This window comes from Acinonyx jubatus, chromosome C2, assembly GCF_027475565.1.
Source record: "Acinonyx jubatus isolate Ajub_Pintada_27869175 chromosome C2, VMU_Ajub_asm_v1.0, whole genome shotgun sequence".
Classification (NCBI taxonomy): Eukaryota; Metazoa; Chordata; class Mammalia; order Carnivora; family Felidae; genus Acinonyx; species Acinonyx jubatus.
Window position 1 is genome coordinate 75650876 of NC_069384.1, and position 19310 is coordinate 75670185.

Consider the following 19310-nt stretch of genomic DNA (forward strand, 5'->3'; position numbering starts at 1 on the left):
CCTTACCTCTAGAGTTCAAGAAAATCTACATCAAATATAAGATAAACAAAAGCTAAGAAACAGGCACTGTAGAGATCACAAATGAAAGGAATACAATCTCTGCAAAAAAAAAAAACCAATTTGGAAAAGTCACTAGACAAATTAACTACTGCAACCTTCACCAATCAAAATGAAGAATAAAAACAAAAACCCTGGGGAAAAGGAAGAACTTGATACCCAGGGCTATCATGTTATAAAATTCAAATGTCCAGTTTTCATAAGACAAACAAAGAAACTATATGCTATCTACAGGAAACTCGATGCAAATATAATGGCATAAATAGGTAAAAGTGAAAGTATGGGGAAAAGTGAGCTGAGTGGCTACACTAATACCAGAAAAAAAATACTTTAAGTCAAAACTGTTACAAGAGACAAAAAGGACATTATATAAGAGGGTCAATTTCATCAAGAAAACATTACAGTTATAAACACGTGCACCAAACAGCACCTCAGAATAAATACAGAAACATTAAGAGAATTGAAAGAGAAACAGTTGTACAATTGTAGTTGGGAAACTTAAATTCACCACTTTTAATGATGAATACAACACCTAGATGGGAGATCAAAAAGGAAATAGTACACTTGCACAATGCTGTAAACCAATCAGACCTAACAAACATATAGAGTACTCAATCCAACAACAACCAAATACATGTTCTTCTCAAATATATATGGAATGTTGTCCAAGAGACTATATGTTAGACCATCACAGTCAAAATAAATTTTAAAAGATTGAAATCATACAAAGTATTTTCTCTGATCACAATGTAATAAAGCTGAAAATCAAGAGAAGTGAAAATGTTTACAAATATGTGAAAACTAAACACATTTTTAGATAACCAATAATCAATAGGTCAAAAAACAAAAATCAAAAAAGAAATTAGAATATACTTAGAAAAGAAAAAAACAGCAAAAACACAACATATCAAAACTTATGATATGTAACAAAGGTGATACTCAGAGGGAAATTCCTAACTGTACTTGCACTATTAAAAAGATCTCAAATCAATAACCTAACTTTACATCTTATGGAGCTAGAAAAAAAAAGAAGACACTACACTGAAAATTATTAGAAAGAAGAAAATAAAATAATAAAGATTAGAATGATGATAAATGAACCAGAGAATAGAAAGACAATAGAATCAACAAAACCAAAATTGGTTTTTGGAAAAGATCAACAAAATTGACAAAAGACTGGCAAAGAAATAAAGAAAAGAAGCAAATAACTAAAATCAGAAATAAAAGTGTGGAGGGGTGCCTAGGTGGCTCAGTCGGTTGAGCATCCGACTTCAGCCCAGGTCATGATCTTGAGGTTCACCAGTTCAAGCCCCACATCAGGCTCTGTGCTGACAGCTCAGAACCTGAAGCCTGTTTTGGATTCTGTGTCTCCCTCTCTGTCTGTCCCTCCCTTGCTCACACTCTGTCTCTCTCTCTCAAAAATAAATAAAAACATTAAAATGAGTGTGAACATTACTACCAACCTTATAGAAATAAAAAGGAGCATTATAGAATACCATGAACTACATGAAAAAATTAGGTAGCCTAAATGAAAAGAACAAATTCTTGGAAACACACAAATTACCTAATCAAGAAGAAATTGATCATCTCAACAGACCTATAAGTAAAGACTGAATCAGTAAATAGACTCCCCAAAAAGAAAAGCCCAGGACCAGATGGCATCACTATTAAATTCTACCAAATATTTAAAGAATGAACACTAATTGTTCTCAACTTTTCCAAAAAACAAAACAGTAGGTAACAATTTCTAACTCCTTATATGAAGCCAGTTTACTCTGATACCAAAGCTAGATAAAGATATCACAAGAAAATAAAATTACAGACCAATATTCCTTATGAATATAGATGTACAAGTCATCAAGCAACAAAATGCTAGAAGACCCCCCCACCAAAAAAAAGAAAAAAAGAAAAAAGAACCCAGCAGCATGTTATAAGGATTGTACCATAACCAAATGGAACTTATCCCAGGAATGTAAGGATAGTTCAACTTAAGAAAATCAATCAGTGTTATATGCCACATTAATAAAGGAAACACATATAAGCAGATACCCACCTACACCCGCACACAATCATCTCAACTGACAAAGAAAAGGTATCTGACAAAGTCCAATACCCTTTTATGGTAAACACTAAAAACTGTAGGAATATAAAAGAATTTCCATGACAAGATAAAAGGTATTTATAAAAATCCAATAGCAAACATATACTCAATGGTAAAAGACTGAAAGCTTTTCACCTAAGATAAAAATAAAACAAGAATTCCCACTTTCACTGCTGTCATTCAACATTGTGCTATTAGTTCTAGCCAGAGCAATTAGACATGAAAAGAAATAAAAAGAACCTAAGTTGGAACAAAGTAAAACTATCTTTGTTTTCTTATGACATGATCCTATGTATCAAAAATCCCAGAGAATCCACAAGACAACTACTAGAGTTTAAAAATGAAGTCAGAAAAATTGCAGATCAACACATGAAAATCAACTGTGTTTCTATACACCAGCAAAAAAAAAAAAAAAAAAAAAAATCTGCCCCCCCACCACCAAGCCTCTGTCTTAATTGACCTAAATACACCAATTAGAAGATAGATATGGCAGAATGAATTTTAAAATATCCAACTATATACTTTCTACAGGAGATTCACTTCAAATGTAATGGAATAGGTAGGCTGAAATTTAAAAAACCTAAAAAAGACATATTGTGTAAACATTTATCAAAGAGGCACAAGTGGCTATATCAACATCAGAGAAAGTATATTTCAAAGCAAAGAAAATTACCAGAGACAGAGAGGGCCATTATATAATGATAAAATGGTCACTTCATGAAGAAGACACAGCAATCCTAAATGTGTATGCATCAAACAAGACCGCAAAACACATGAAGCAACAATATTAATAGAACTGAAATGAAAAACAGACAAATTACAATAATAGTTGGAGACATTACACCCCTCTTTTGACAAATGGTAAAACAACTAGACAGAAAATCAGTCTAGATGTAGAACTTAACACCATTAACCAACAGGATCTAATCAACATTTATAGAAGTCTCCACTCAAAATCAAAATACACATTCTTTTCATGGAACATATACTCAGAAAATATCCAGGGACCTAAAACAAACCTCAACAAATTTAACAGAAATGAAATCACGCACTGTGTGTACTCTAACCACAAGAGAACCAAACTAGAAATGAAACAAATATACAAGGAAAATCTCCAAAAACATGGACAAAAATCAGACATAACATTTCTAAATAATGCATGCATCAAGGAACAAGTCTCCAGGGAGATTTTTTTTAAAATACATTGAACAAAACAAAGTGAAAACACAACATATAATAATTTGTGGCAGAGCTAAAACAACGCAATTTAACAAAATAGAATTTATATCACTAAATGTTTTACTTAGGAATACTTTTTTTTAGGAATGAAATACAGCTACAAACCCAGCAGTCATCAATGAGACAAGGGAATACATCAAAAATTCTACACACATGAATTTCAGTATCTTGGATAAAATGGCCAATTCCTTAAAAAACACTAACTCAATAGGAAATGCATAATTTGAATAGGCCTGTAACTATTAATGGAACTGAATTTTTAATTTAAAATTGCCTCTCAAAAAGGATACATCCAGGCACACATGGTTTTTTCTACTGGAGATTTTTTTATAAAACTTTTATTAAAAAGAGTAGCAATTCTATACAATCTTATTGAGAAAACAGAAAAGAAAAAAACCTGTATGTTTAGCAATGCACTAATATAAAATCCGATCAAAGACAGTATAGTTACAGATCAATATTCCTCACAATAAATGCAAAACTCCTTTAAAAATATTAGCAATTCATCAATATACGAAAAGGATTATACAAATCAATGTATTTCCATATACTAGCAAGGAATATGTAGAAACAAAAATATCAATAATTGCACAAAAATAAATACTTTGGAGCAAATCTAACAAAACATACACACAGCACATATGGTGAAATTCTGGTTAAAGAAATCAAAGATTTAAATAACTGGAGAGACATACTTGTAGTCTTTTTTTGAAAGACTCAACACAGTAAAGATGTCATTTCTCCCCAGAAGTTTCATGCAATTCCTTTCAAAATCCCAGCAATATTTCTCATAGATATAAACAAGACTATTCTAAAATTTATATGCTAAAGCAAAAGAACTAGAATAGCTAAAAGAATTTGGAAAAATAGGGTGCAAAAAATCAGTCTACCCAATTTCAAGGCTTACTGTGTAGCTACAGTTATCAACACTTGGAATACTAGCAAAGGGAGGGGCACAGATCAATGAACAGAATAGAGAACTCCAAAATAGACATACACAAAATATACTCAACTGATTATTGAAAAAATTGTAAAAGCAACTCAATGGAGGATAGATGGCCTCCAGCAAACGGTGCTGGAGCAGTTGGATATCTACACAAAAATAAGTAATAAACCTTGACCTAAACTTCACACTTTATGTAAAAAGTAACTAAAGGGTCACCTGGGTGGCTCAAGTTGGTTGAGCATCCGAATCTAGCACTGGTCATGATCTGGCTCATGAGTTCGAGCCCCACATCAGGCTCGCTGTTGTCAGCCTGTCAACACAGAACCCTCTTTGGATCCTCTGCCCCCCTCTCTCTCTGCCCTTTCCCCACTTGTGCACTGTCTCTCAAAATATAAATAAAACATTTAAAAAAACTAACTCAAAAATGAGTAAAGGACTCTAATGTAAAACTTAAAACTATGAAACAGAAATATACATACATATGCATACACACACACACACACACACACACACACACACACACACACAATCAGAAAATCTTGAGGATGAGACAAAGAGTTGTAAAGACATGACCCCAAAGCATGATCCATAAAAGGAAAAATTTATATACACCACTTGGTACTCACCTCTCCAGACCAGAGAAGTTCATTGTCATTTATACATATGCTGTTTAGAGCTACTGCCAGCTATACCTGCAGACACACATACTCACATACAAACACATGCCTCTAGTTCTGTGTGAGAGCCCAAGGCCGGGTGAAGGGTATGAGGGCAGAGGTTGGCAGGTGAGTTGAAGAGGCTTCCCGAGGTCAGGCAGGCAGTGACTGCACTGCTCATGAGGGCCCAGATTAGGTCAGTAATGACACCAGATAATTAAGTGTGGCAGGTGTAATTAAGGGTATGTCATGATTAACATGACCAAAACCAAATCTGTGTAGTTAAGTTCAGGAATTGGTAACAAAAGTGTGTTTTGAGAGTATGAAAAGCAAGTTATGACAATGGGATGTACAAAAGCTCACAAGAACATCCAAAGACTATTTGGTAAAGGAGGCTCATGAAGCTTGGGAGTAATAAAAATAGAGATAGACAGATTTTGGTTAGCAGTAGGAGAGTACAACCAAGAACACATGATCAGCAAAAGGGCATAAACTTTCAATTGCAAGTTTTGGGGATCTAATATACAGCATGATGACTATGATTAATAATAATATACTGTATATTTGCAATTTACTGAGCATTCTCAAGCATTCTCTCTCTCTCTCTCTCTCTCTCTCTCTCTCTCTCTCTCTCTCTCTCTCTCACACACACACACACACACACACATACAAAAGCTAACTGTGGGAGATGACAGCTGTTAGTTTCATTGTGGTAATCATTTCACAAGGTATACATATCAAAACATCACATTGTTCACAGTACAAATTTTGTCAAAAATAAAAAAAATTTTAAAAGAACACATGATCAGGAATAAGGCCTTTCAGCTGAGTGTCTAGAAGTCTTTGTGACTTTCCAGGCCCCCAGTACTATGAGGCTACTCGTTTTCTGGGGCATCTTAAAGGAACCTAGCAGCCACTGACAGCAGGAATTCCAGAATGCTAGACCCAAAGGAGCAATTAGAGATCACCAACTCTCATTGTAATGTGCTTATTAGTGTATGTAACAGAACAGAGTTACAGAGACTACGTGGTGACCCAAGGCCCTGAAGCAAGTTCAAAGCCAGGACTAGCACCCAGGTCTCTTTTTCCTGTTGATTTATTGTACACTATGTTGGAGGTTTTGTTTAAGCACGTAACCCAAATATAATGGGGAGCTAATAAAGTTTTCAAACCCCTGCCCCTGCCCTGTGACTTGCAGTAATCCAAAGCTTTCTTAAAGGTTTCACCCAATTTCCAAGGTGTAGGAGGTGAACGTTCTCCTGGCTGCCTTTAAAGGGCTTTGTAGTGTGCTGCACCCTACCACACTACGTGGCCACAGCTTAACACTCACTCAGCCACAGTACACAAAATCCACCCAATCATACCAGGTACCTCCTACCACAAATTAAAGGGGGCTACTTTAATCACATATTTAATTTTTTTTAATTGGCCTCTAGATATGTCAACTTTTTTCACTGTCAACTTTGATTAATTCTTCAGAAAAGGAAGGCTGAAATCAACCAACTTTCTTTAACAACACCTGCACATCATTGCTCTTCCTTATGCATATGGTAGTGATATGCAGCACAGATATATTACAGAGGGCATGTAGATTTCCTGTATTTGCCAAAGAAGAAACTAAGGCCTAGGGAATGCATTTCAGGGAAGCTAGATACCTCTTTACAAATCCTTTAGTAGTCATGAAAAATAGTTATCTTATTTTTAAGTTACCTCCTAATTTCTGCAGCATCGGTTTCCATGGCATGTATATTCCATGGCATGGTTTACTCTATCAAACCAAAGAAGAAACAAACCTTATAAAGATAAAATGTTAAATGGTAGTTGTTATTAAATCTGTTTTGTCAAAATCCATGGAATACCAGGTATAGTGCAGACAAGAGCTGTTGCATTCATGGAGTCTTGCAGCATTCAGATTATTATGTGAACACCCACTTACCTGTTTTTCTCCCAGAGACATCAAACTAAGCCACCAACCACCACACACAGAACAAAGCCACTTCTCTAACCAAATTTAGATGTGGGAGTATTTGTTGAGGCCTTCAATGTACTACGTATCAGTATGAGACTTGAGGGCATTTGTTGACAGTTTTGATGTACTGGATATCATCATCAGTGCTATTCAGGGCTATAGTGGATGGAACTGGAATAACGGGAAGACCCTGTTCTTAAACAAAGATATATTAGGGTTACTTCGTAAAGAAAAAAAAATAATACTCCTTACCCCAAAACTTCCCAAGTCCTTGATTGCAGTAAAGAAAACATGAGACCATTGACTTAACAAATGGATGATTTTATTAAGAGAGGAGGACAAGATTGGTGTTTGCCTCAAACATCCAGGAAAACAAGCACACAGACATATACATACTTTGGTTTAAAAATTATTCATAATATTAATGTTAAACCTGATATTTAAAGAATCAAATGGGACAGAAGTATAGAAAATAAACCATAAAAACACAAGCTTGCATAGATGAATTAATGTAGATGTACAACTGGCATTGAAGGGAGGCCTGAGCACTGGAGAGTGCTGAATGACATTACCACCTCAACCTCCCAAGACACTTCAAAGTCACCAGCACCATGTTTCTCATTGTCCTCAATGAGGTCATGAGCAGGAGCAACTTGTGCTGTATGAAGGTGAACTGAAATAGACTGTTTCCATCAGCCTAGTCCAGATGGGTATGTACATACCCACCCAGTACTCAACACCAGTCACCTTTAAGGCATCCACAGAGTGTCCCTCACAGTTTCATTTAATCTCTAAATAGGCATGTGGTTTGAGGTGGCCTCTTTGCTTTCTGTCCTCAGACAACTATTTTCCATTAAGGTTCTGCTCATTTCCATGAAGTAGCTATTTCAAAACTGCCTTTCCTTCTGGGCATGGCTACAAATTGGTAAGCACTTGGGTTAAGATCTCACTCAGTTTTTAAACATATCTACATTCCAGATGCCAAAGGGCTTACCAAAACTCTGAGACTGTCTGGGCATTGTGCAGTATCTCCCTCAGGAAAGCACTTTTCCAAATTATATGACAAATGACAGCACCACCTCTAATTTCCTGAGCAACTTGATTTATATGAGCATACTCTTGTACTTTATAATTCAGCACCTTTTCAAAATATAATATTGTGCTGGGATGGATTCTTTTTAAGGGAAACCCCATTACAGAGAATTCTCATTGTGGAACACCATTTTTATATGCTATCTTCCCACTCTATCTCCTCATTATTTATAACACTTCATGAAATAAATAGTGGGCTGCCTTTAAGAGGCAGGTGAAAAATATAGTTATTTCTGAAAAAAGGGCATTTGGCTTTCGGTTTATAGCAAGAGCTCAAGTTATAGCCTACGGTGATTTCAAGGGCTAATTCAATCAGAAATTTAAAAAAAAATTCTGACATCAAAAACCCTCTCACTAAATTTAATAGCTAGAAACTATTTTACCAATTATGATCTGAAATTTAGTGCAACAAGAACATACCCTAAGTATGCAATGTGTAATAGTATATTTCTTAACTGTCTTTTTACTGCTCTTATTCCTTGCTTTTTGGTAAAGGACATGTCACTCAAAAACCCTGTCTTTCAATTCTATTCTTTGTATGTGAACCTCAACAGTGAACAATGGAGCACTAACTAAGATGCACAATTAATTCCGTCCTTATCTGAAATGTGGAAACAAGCACAGTGCTGGCTCACTAGGCTATGAAGTTATTCAAAAAGAAAAAAATATTTTCTAGCTTGCTGAGAACACACCACAGCATATTAAATGTATTAGGAATATGTTCCTAGGCAGTATTCACAAATATATAAGGGAAGAAGATGGTTTTCAGGACTAGATATTTCCACAAATCAACATGATTGCTTAGATGATTCTGTTAGTCTATGGCATCAAATACAACTTTATAAAAACACTCTGGTGTCTTCCTTACCATAGTAAAAGTTTTCCTGGTTAATTTTCTCCTAAAAGTAATAAAATAGAAACACTCTTCACATCAACAGTTCTCTCATTTCAACTAAATGTCTCTGTTTTGTTTGGTTTTCTCCCTTTTTTTGTCAATGGTATTAAAAACACAAGAGTGTTGGGTTTAATTTTCACAAAACAATAATAAGTGACTTGACTACATAATACAACCTTTGGAAATATCTTCTACGTAGTCACTATAGAAAAGACAGTCAACTCTCAGTTACTCAGGAAGTGATAACCTGAAGAATCTGGCCAAGAAATTCTCACTCTCCTTCCACCAGCCTTTTTGGTCATGCCACTGCTCATTCACAGATTGAGAGGCAACTCAATGAAGTGATAGATCTATCAGTGAATACATCAGCCATAGCTCAGTGGGAGGAAGTCCAAAGTTTCTGACAGCAAGAATGTTTTGGGATCACCTGTGAATTTTATATCTCAGTGGAGAGTTGATAGTCATTCACATACAGGAAATACAGTACACTGACCTCAGTCAGAATCAAACTAATTTAAGGCAATACAGCTCCCCAAGACATTGCTGGCAAAAAGTGCAAGTCTCATCAGAAAAGTGACTCTGTAAGACCTGAAATCTGCCAGTTTGCCCCTTCCTTTTTGACTTCTCTGGAATTAAATTTCAGCATTTCTAACCACAATTTAAGGGCAGGAGCAACAACAGCCTGGACTCTTCCCTTTCATAATCCTAAGTGTCATCAGGGACAAAGGAGATTCTCTGAAGAGGAATTTGGATGACACCTTGCCCCATACAGCACTATCAGGACAGTCTCCAGTTTGTTCCTTGCTGATCATATTACCTGTTATAAGCTAAGGAGAAAAACAGGATTCTATCAAAGGTAAGATAAGCAGCTATGGCTTTCAGAGGCACCGGCACCACCAGATAGGAGGAGAAAATGGGAGGGACCACTTTATCTAGTCGCTTCTCGGACTATGAGCAGTAAGTAAAGGACAAAGTACTTTGAAAATCTGTTTTTTCCTTTTGGCTGAAAAAACAGGTTTTGGTTATTTTATGATTGTTTCTAAAAAGCCGGTGTTCTAAGAATATGGCACAATATATCCAGTGAAATCTAACTGAACCGTGTTCCCTTTCACATTAACATTCCCTACACAAATACTGTTTTCCCAAGAGGGAAAAAAAGTCTTTCAGTGCAAGTTCTATTCTGTTCTCAGTCCCTCAGAAAGCTGATCACACAAGGGTCTCATTCCTTTATTTACAGGGAAGATCTTACAGCCAGTCACCATAATTATCTTTCAAGAAAATCATCACTGAATAAATGAATAATCTTCATATTCCCCAAAGTGATTTTTATACAAGGCAACACTCGTTAAAAATCAAGGCCCTAAAACGTTAACCACTGATGTGGTAAACTGAATGCACCATATTATATAGCAGGTGTTCCCAAAGAACAATTTGGCACAAGACAAAAACTAGAGAATATTTTGACAGTATTGAAGGAAAATAATTCTCCATTAAATTATTTTTATACTGAAAAGTCCTGACATGGATGGAAAAGTGTGGACAAGGTTAGCAATGAATTTATTCATCATCCAGTTCAGCTGCAGACCACAGAAAAGAAGAAAAGGGGAAAATGAGTCCGGTTCACAATTTTCTAGAGTTCAGTGGACCACAAGGCCCAAGGTCACACACCTTGGCATATGCTGATCTACATCCAAGTGGCCATTGAAAATCTGAAAAGGTTTTCCTCCTGGGAAACATCTATCCATATCATTCTTTTCTAATTTAGATGTTTCTCTATGATCAAAACCTGTAAGTCTTTTTGGTCATCCATTAGTCTGTTGCTGCTTGTTGTAAAGTCACTTGAGAAAAAGTAGCTCAAAGTTATGCAAAGTCTCTTTCTAAAAATCTCAATGTTCTTTTAAAGCATATGTAGCAACTGTCCAGTCCCCCATAAAGTAATCATGTCTAACAATGGTTTCACACTACAAACTTTTTCAGCTCTGAACATTTAATCTGACCCTTACCTGACCTTGCTTCCAGGCAATGAGTTACAAAAAGCTAGTTGGGGGGCAGAAGGTATACACATTCAGTAGCCTTATGATAAGGCTCCATACTGTGCTCATTCAGCAGTACTAGTGTTAATGGCGCCTCCAGAGAAAGGTATAGAAACAAAGATTTTCCAAGGCCAGAGCATTAGTTTACATCATAACATTAGAGCATAATACATTGTGGGCCTAAAAATTCAATTGTCTGTCTTCCAGCAGTAGAAAGAGGAACAAAAGAAATGTTTCCACATTTTTATAAAAATAACAACGTGAAAAGCAGAGAACACAGTGAGGAATGTTTGGCAGTTCCTTTAAATAGAGTTGTTAGTTAACTTCTATAGTCTTAATAATAATTATCATCTTTGAATGACAGTAAGAGAATTAAACCAATAAAAGGAACGGAATACTCTGATACTCTTTAAAAAGTGTTTGCTTTACAAAAAAAAATAAAATTAAAATATTTTAAAATTCTTAATTTTTAAAAACCTAGAAAAAAAAGGAACACATTTTCAATACAGATGTTGAATTGGGTGTCACAGGGATCTATGACCTCTGGCCACTCACTAAGACAGCTAAAACACTAATATCCAGGGGTTAAATGGCCTGACATTTTTTGAATGAAAATGTCTCCAGACAGCATTTTACAATAATAAATATGATTGGATAAAGTACATAAGAGGTAAGATAAATGCAGAATTTTTAAAGTAAAACTGGTCATTGTATGAGATAGAAAAATAAACATTTATGAAATAAAAATAATTTGTTTAACTATCAAATAAAAATACATTGTGTTTTTTTTTCTTTAAAGTTACCAGAGAAAACTTTTTAAAACATGAAGCAAAATCACAGGGCAGACAAAGAAAAATACAGCATTACTTTAAGCCAACAAGGCCTCAGCTTTGGATACTGAAACCGCCCTCTAGAATTTGGCTAAGGCTCAGTCCTCCATTTTGTCTGCCCTTGCCTATGTCAATGAAGATTCTGCCTCATTAATTTCATCATGGTCATTCAAAGTCCTGTTTTTTTCTCTTTCCCCATTTCTCGAAAATGACTACATCTCTTAGGGTTTGTTTCTTCCTAGATCATCATTTTCCTAAAAGTTGGCTCTTTTACCCGTTTCTACAATCAAAAACTTTATGAACTAATAAAGATCTTTCTCAAAACAGAAGGACCCAAATCCACTCTGAGAAACTATCCTAAACAGCTTCCTAAATTCTGCCTGACTTGAAAGACTATCTGGAAAGATAAGGCAAAAAAAGGCAGTTCCAAGTGGGAAAAGAATGGATTAACAGCCTTTCCTCTAGTGACCTAGGTATCTCTTTCCTAAGCAAACACCATACTTGAATGTCAAAACGTCAGATTCATACAATGAAAAATAACACAAAGTCAAGCTGAAAGGAAATTATTTATATATGTCACATGATTGCCATTTATGTGAACTAACTAGAATGGGAAAATAAGTATTTCCACAAGGTTAGAAGCTAGACAGAGACTAGATTTCTCAAAGAGGGCTTTAAAGGTCCTGTACAATGGAATCTGATGCCATGTATCACTGACAAATGCGTCAAACCAAATACCTGAATAAAGAACCATTTTATCTACTTCAACTTCATGTCGAATTAGTCTGATTATTGACAGATACACAAAACATTTTTTGAGTGGCTGCCAACAAAACCTGCTGTTTTTTAAGCAGGAGGAAAACTTCAATCTGTGTCCAGAGAGAAAGATGGCATCATCGCTCATATGAATGAACATCTTACCAACTCCAGCCACTGCCCTTGGCTCTCTACGTACAATGTAAAACAAGAGAAGGGATACAAAAGTTTTTCACTTTTTCATGTTCAATGGACTTTGCATAGCCCTGAGTTAAAATTTCATAGAATTAAACTTTTGCCAATAAATACTAATAAATAGCCCAATACCCCGAGGCCTCAGAAAGCCTTGCTATAGAAAGCAACAGCAGAGAGAGTGTCTGGGAATGCCATCTGAGCCAATTCTCCCAAGAGGGCTTAGAAGGATATGGAAAACTGCTAGAGTCCTGGTGGCCAAAATAACATGTTTCAACTGTTCCAGATTTGTTTGGTTTTTTTAACACTTTATGGTTCTGATTTTTAATATTTCCCTGGAGAATACAAAAACCAAAAGATTCTTTCTTCAATATACCATACACTAATGCACAAAAAAAGCTATTTGTTATATTCTTTTATTCTGCATTGCACCCAAACATTGTGTTTTACTCTGATCATTATCTCCACAAAATTCTAATTGCTAGCTAAATAAAGCCTAGTCTCTAGATACCAGTACTCCATACCTAACAAAAATGGCATTTTACAGAGCTTTTAGATACTATATCCCACGAAGCATTTGCAGCATAGAGGTGGCCAACATTCAGAAGCTAGATTTTCTTATACTGCCCAAGTGATCAGGAATAACCAAAAGATTCTGAATGAATTAAGATTGTTTATGGTCTGAAAAACACTTGAAGGTAAATCCCAGGAATACAAACAGAGGAAGGAAGAAAAAAATGAGCGTGGAATGCATTCTGTATCATCCAGTAATATTTGCTACAGTGAGTCCGTTTTCAAGGCAGATTCCTAGGTTTTTACTGCTTATAATGGAAACCTTGGAAAGAAGAAAAAGAGAAGAACACCATTAAGAAAAAAACCTTTAAAACTGTTTTCTCCCTGCTCGGGCAAAATAATTTATCTTTATCTCTATGCATTTCAAATGGTTCATGTTTTCTTTGTTCCTGATTATAAAATATATACATAATCAATGTGTTATTTTCAATTATGTATCAAATGTATGTCAAAGACAGGAAGGCATCCCCTAAGAAGTAATGCATGTATATAAACTGAGAAAAAAAATCATGAGCTACTTTCAGTTAATCCAGTGATGATAAAAAAGCCAACAACTGATAGAAATTGTAGTGTACAGGGTTGTTATGATAACGTCCAAACAATTCCATCTTTTTAAAAAAAGTGTTTATTTATTTATCTTGAGAGAGAAAGTATAAGCAAGGAGGGGCAGAGAGAGAGGAAGAGGGAGAGAATCCCAAGCAGGCTCCCCGCTGTCAGTGCAAAGCCTGACACTGAGCTTGATCTCACAAACCGTGAAATTGTGACCTGACCTGAAACCAAGAGTCAGATGCTCAAATGACTGAGCCACCCAGGCGCCCCCAATTCCATCTTTTAAATACTGTGTTTTGTGTTACTATCAACTCTGGATGCCAGAGTGGAAAGGAATGGGGTAAGGAGAGCTGTTTAAAAAATAACAAAACTTTTTAAAAAATTAAAGATTTGGTCCAAAAAAAATAAATAAAATAAAGATTTGGTCTAACTTAGACCTTATATTCTTTCTTCATTTCCTTTGTCTCCATTTTCTTTTGTGTGACAGAAGTTTTCTGTGATGTATATGTGTGTACTTTATTTTTTAAATTTTATTTCTCTTTTTTAAGTTTTTATTTTAATTCCAGTTAGTTAACATACAGTATAATATTAGCTTCAGGTATACAATACAGTGATTCAACATTTCCCTACATCTCCAGGGCTCATCACAAGTGCACTCCTTAATCGCCACCATCTATTTAACCCACCCCCGTCATCTCCCTTCTGGTAACCATCAGTGCATTCTCTATAGTTACCAGTCTGTTTTCTTGGCTTGTCTGTCTGTTTCTCACTCTCTTTTCTTTTGCCCTTGCTCATTTGTTTTGTTTACAGGCACCCTTTAACAACATGATGAAAGCTATAAATTCTCTCTGGAGGAAAATGCACATACATTGACAATCTTGTACTCACTTTAAGGTGTTAGGTTTTCTGTTTTACCTTTTTGGTTTTTTAACAAATGAAGAATACTATAATGAGCTTCGGAAAAGGAAGGATAATTTATTTTACCACTCCAGTGACATATAAGACACAATTTGATTTTTCCACCATAGCATAAGCATTATAAAAAAAAAAAAAAATCCTAACCTTGACCACATCTATTTTTCGTACCTTTATGAGAGGATTCTGATTTTGAGAAATGACGTGTGGAATTATGCTGGTTTGTAACATGAGTGTAATCCAAATCCTCAGCTTCTGTCATGGTAGGCAGTGGTGGCCTGAAGGGAAGTCAGAATTTAAAGAGACAGTCTAAGTCGTGATGACTACAGAGTCACCTCCCAATGGACTGCAGGATAAAAACTTTTTTTTTTTTTTTTTGGTAGAAATGCAAAGCCACAGGGTAGCAGAATTTTCATCTTAGTTCCTGGCCTGTTGCATAACCTTGGGAGTAAATTATTTTAGCTTACTGTAACCTTTGCTTTGATGCACATAACTCAATAAAAACAAATATTTACTGAACACCTAATATGTGTGGGGCACTGTGCTAAGGGCTAGGGAAGCAAAGATTATTGAGATGTGTGACTGCTGCTGTTAATGAGAAATTTACTTTGTTTTGGCAAGCTTTATGAAGAAAAAGAGGACGAAAGGAAAGAACAGAAGGGAAGTAATAAAGAAAGTTAAGGAAAGAAAAAAAAAGGGAGGACAGGTGTCATGTAAGGAGGGAGGAGAGGGAAGTAGGAGAGGGCAAGGAGAGGACAAGGGTCAGCATATAAAATTTAGAGCAAAGTTCCTAATTCCACTAGGTGGCAAAGCAGAGCTTACAAAAGGAAAGGACAGTCGCACATTGGCAATTTTTCATGTCAAAAGAAGACAAAATATAAAAAAACAAACACTGGGAAATTTTTCCTACTCTAAAATTTTTATTATTCTAAAACTATGTTACATAGATTTTTTGCAAAAATTTGACATTGATGAGATGAAGAACAAAATCTCTCCTTTGTGTGGTTGTTGCTTCTCAAAGGTACACTTAAATGTTATGTTAAAGCATGGAACCAGATAGGTAACATAATGTGTCAAATATCTAACCATGTTGTACGATGCTTTTTGTAGCTGGAAGGCATAAGTATACTGCAATTCAGAAAGTTATGGTAACCTTGGTACAAAAGTCTCTTTCATAGAAGAATATAGACACGTGATTTCAAATTTCTCACTCTGTCTCCTTCGGTATTCAGTGTCTGCAACAGGTCACCACAGGATACAAACTTGTGTACATACTGAGGACTGTGGTATGGGTTCTACTCAGATGATGTCAATTAACTTTCAGGACAAGCTGCATGGTAACTGTCATACACATATTTTAGAGTTAAATTAGGTGAGATGAAGTAAGTTATCTGTCCAAGCACACACCGTTGTTAAGTGGCAGGGCTGGGACTCAAACTCACCTGGACTTCAAAATTTGTGCTGTTTAATATGCTGTGGTCTGCTACATAGATGTGTATTTTTATCAGCAGTAGTATCTGCATCCAAGACTATACACACATATGCATATGTGTGTGTGGATATATATAAATCCATATATATACACACATATATGTGTGTATATATATGCACATATACGTGTGTATATACATTTATGTACATATATACACGTATACATATACACAGATGCACATATATGTACACATATACACACATACATATGTATATATATACATATATATATAGTCTGTATATTATACTTTTAAATGGTATTTGGCTTATATTTTAATACTTTCATGCATTTGTTATACACATATAATTAATGTAAGCATAACAAATGATATGGTATTTTTCATTTTTCTTATTTTTCACTTTGAACTATGTGTTTAACAAATATTAAATATTAAATAGTGTTTTTCTTTTGTTATCGACTGACATAACATTTACCTTAAAAAGCAGTGTTACGAGTTGACAGGAAGAGTTGAGACAAACCATCTGAACTAGAATTAAGAAACTCAACTTCAAAAAACAGGTGGTTAAAGAAGTAACTTAGACCCAAGAAAAAGGGATTGGGAATCAGGGAGCAGAGCCTCATCTCTACATTTTTGCAAACTCTTATATCAAACGATCAAAACCCAGAAAAACAAAAGCCAAATGGGACTCCTAAAAATAAACAAACAATATTACTACCTCACGATCAATTCCTCATCAAGGAAAAGGATGTCAACATGTGCAACACTGCACAGCACTCCCACACATCCACTAGGGTAAAACAAGTCAATCTAGAATGCCCTCAGTTCTCTTCGCATGCTGTTCTCCTTAGTTTCTGATTATACAGAGGACAAATCTTGGCTTATGGCGTTCAGTGATCCCTATCAAACAGATTCACTGCACTGGATGGAGATAGTTGTTTTAAAGTGAAGGGTATTCACATCCAAAATTAGAAAAATCCTGTTAACCAACAGTTTGTTTTATAGTTTTGATGTATTGGGAATACCTGTTTCCTGTTGTTCTCATGAAATGACTTACATGTTTAAGTTAGCAATACAGGCAAAATACCTTTCAGAATTTACTCAGAAGTCATTGAAGAGGCCCTCCTAGATACCCAGACTAGGCTGTCTCCTTCTTTTCTTATAATACCATGCACTTTTCATCCAAAGCATTCAACATAATGGTTATTTGTATAATTGCTTAGATGATAAATTTCATGAGAACAGGAAGCAGTTCTTTCTTGGTAACTGCTGCTTACTCTAAGATAAAGTTGTCTCTTTTCTAAGAGAAAAATGTAAATAAAACACCAGGTAGTAGTATCAGTATAAAATACTATACTTAAAAGATTTTGGAACTTGGTTGAAACTTTTTCCAGTTACAAAGAGTTGAAGTTAATTCAGATTGCCAGCTGATACTCCATTTCCTTAGATAGAGTAATGGACAAAGAAACTGATTCTTGACCATGAATGATATAAGCTCCTCCCAATAACTTGTCTTCCCTCTACTACTATTATCACTACACTGAAGTAAACTTCTAGACCTAGGAAGCTCCATGTTTTTCAATCCCTGAAACCATCTCTTTCTGTACAAATAGCTAACTAAATCTACTATAATTAAATGTGAAGGAGAAAAAAAAAAGGGGAAAAAATGTGAAAGAGGAAACCATAGACTCTAATCAGAAAGCATATATTCCAGTATTAGTTGTATAAGGCAACTATAATACTAGGCTTAATTTCTAACTATGAAAATAGAGATTTCGTAAAATTCTAATTTTGTTTTGTTACCTGTTATCTATATCTGTATCTACACAAAAAATCTTTCTATAACCGATACTTAAAGACAAATGTTTCTCTCCAGTCAGTTCTACCAGTCATAGGTGACTTTCATTCATTTATAATAGCCATTTTTAATACAGGATCATTTGATTATTCATTCTTTCAATATGCTAAATATTTTTAAAAGTACGTATTATATTTCAAAAACTTGTTTTCAACTTTAATACATCTTTTTAAATAGCCATTACAGATTGTTCTATCATATCTGATATGAAAATTATTAGTGTTCTAAAGAGCCCACAAGTTTTGAAGATTGCAGAGTAAGCCTAAAGATTTTAATTCAGCTGACTAAAGAAAGCATAATAAACCACACCTATTAACCTACTGAGAACAGATGAGTTACTCCTTTTTTAACTTGGATATTGCAAGGATGAAAATAAAAGTACATAATTATAAAGTATGCCATAAAGAAACCTCTGGCATGTGCTTAACTAAAAGATACAAGAAGAACCAAGTTTATACAATTGACAGAATATACTAGTGTTGCCCTAAGAGCTTTACAAACCTGATGTAGTTTTCCGAAGGATACTTACTTTCTGAAAGCCCGTGAGTTTAAAAATAGACTATGGCTTTTTAAAGACACTAAATATATTCACTTTAAGAAAACAAGTCTAGCAGCTTAAGGGTGGGCAATGAGTGGCAACAACATTATATGTTTTTCAGTGTGATAAAATTTATGTTTTAGAATTAAAACAGATATTAATAATTAGGATGAAAATTCAAGGTTTTAACAGTTTTCAAAGTGTTAGACTCAGTGTTACTTTTGTCTTTTTGTATATAATATTCTCTCTTTCTAGTCCAATTATGTTGTTTTGTTTTGAAAAGCAACAAAAATCAATAAAGGACCAAAAAAAAAAAAAAAAAAAGGTTGCTTTCTGCTTCCCCAGAGACTTAAATGTTGTCTACACTTAGGTAGAAAGATAGCAACTGGTCCATTAACTGAAACCCAAGGCTGTTTGAGAGAAGTCAGCAAGTACATACACCACAGCCACAGCTACTTGATCTAGTGGGATTTAGAATAGACTGCCATGACTCAAACTAAGTGTTTGCCAAGGCTTTGAGACTCATGCAGAAATGAATTTAAGCATGTGTAAATATCATGCACATACCAATGTGACCATAAAACTTAGTAAAACTTTAAAACCTGGGATTTTACTGGGAAAAACATCAATCTCATCCCTTCTTAGCCAAGGGCATCAGTT

The 19310-nt window shown here is 35.0% G+C and overlaps 1 protein-coding gene across 2 annotated transcripts in view; it reads right to left on the reverse strand.

Annotated features, from left to right (window-relative positions):
* Positions 1–7268: 7268 nt before the first annotated feature.
* Positions 7269–19310, reverse strand: part of CCDC50 (coiled-coil domain containing 50) — a 64998-nt gene continuing 52956 nt past the window's right edge. For both annotated transcript variants that reach the window (XM_015064375.3, XM_015064374.3), the window contains 2 exons: positions 14975–15081; positions 7269–13601 (listed from right to left, as the gene is read on the reverse strand). In XM_015064375.3, coding sequence (XP_014919861.1) covers positions 13582–13601; positions 14975–15081 — 127 coding nt within the window. In that variant the 3' untranslated portion in view covers positions 7269–13581. The remainder of the gene's footprint in view (positions 13602–14974; positions 15082–19310) is intronic.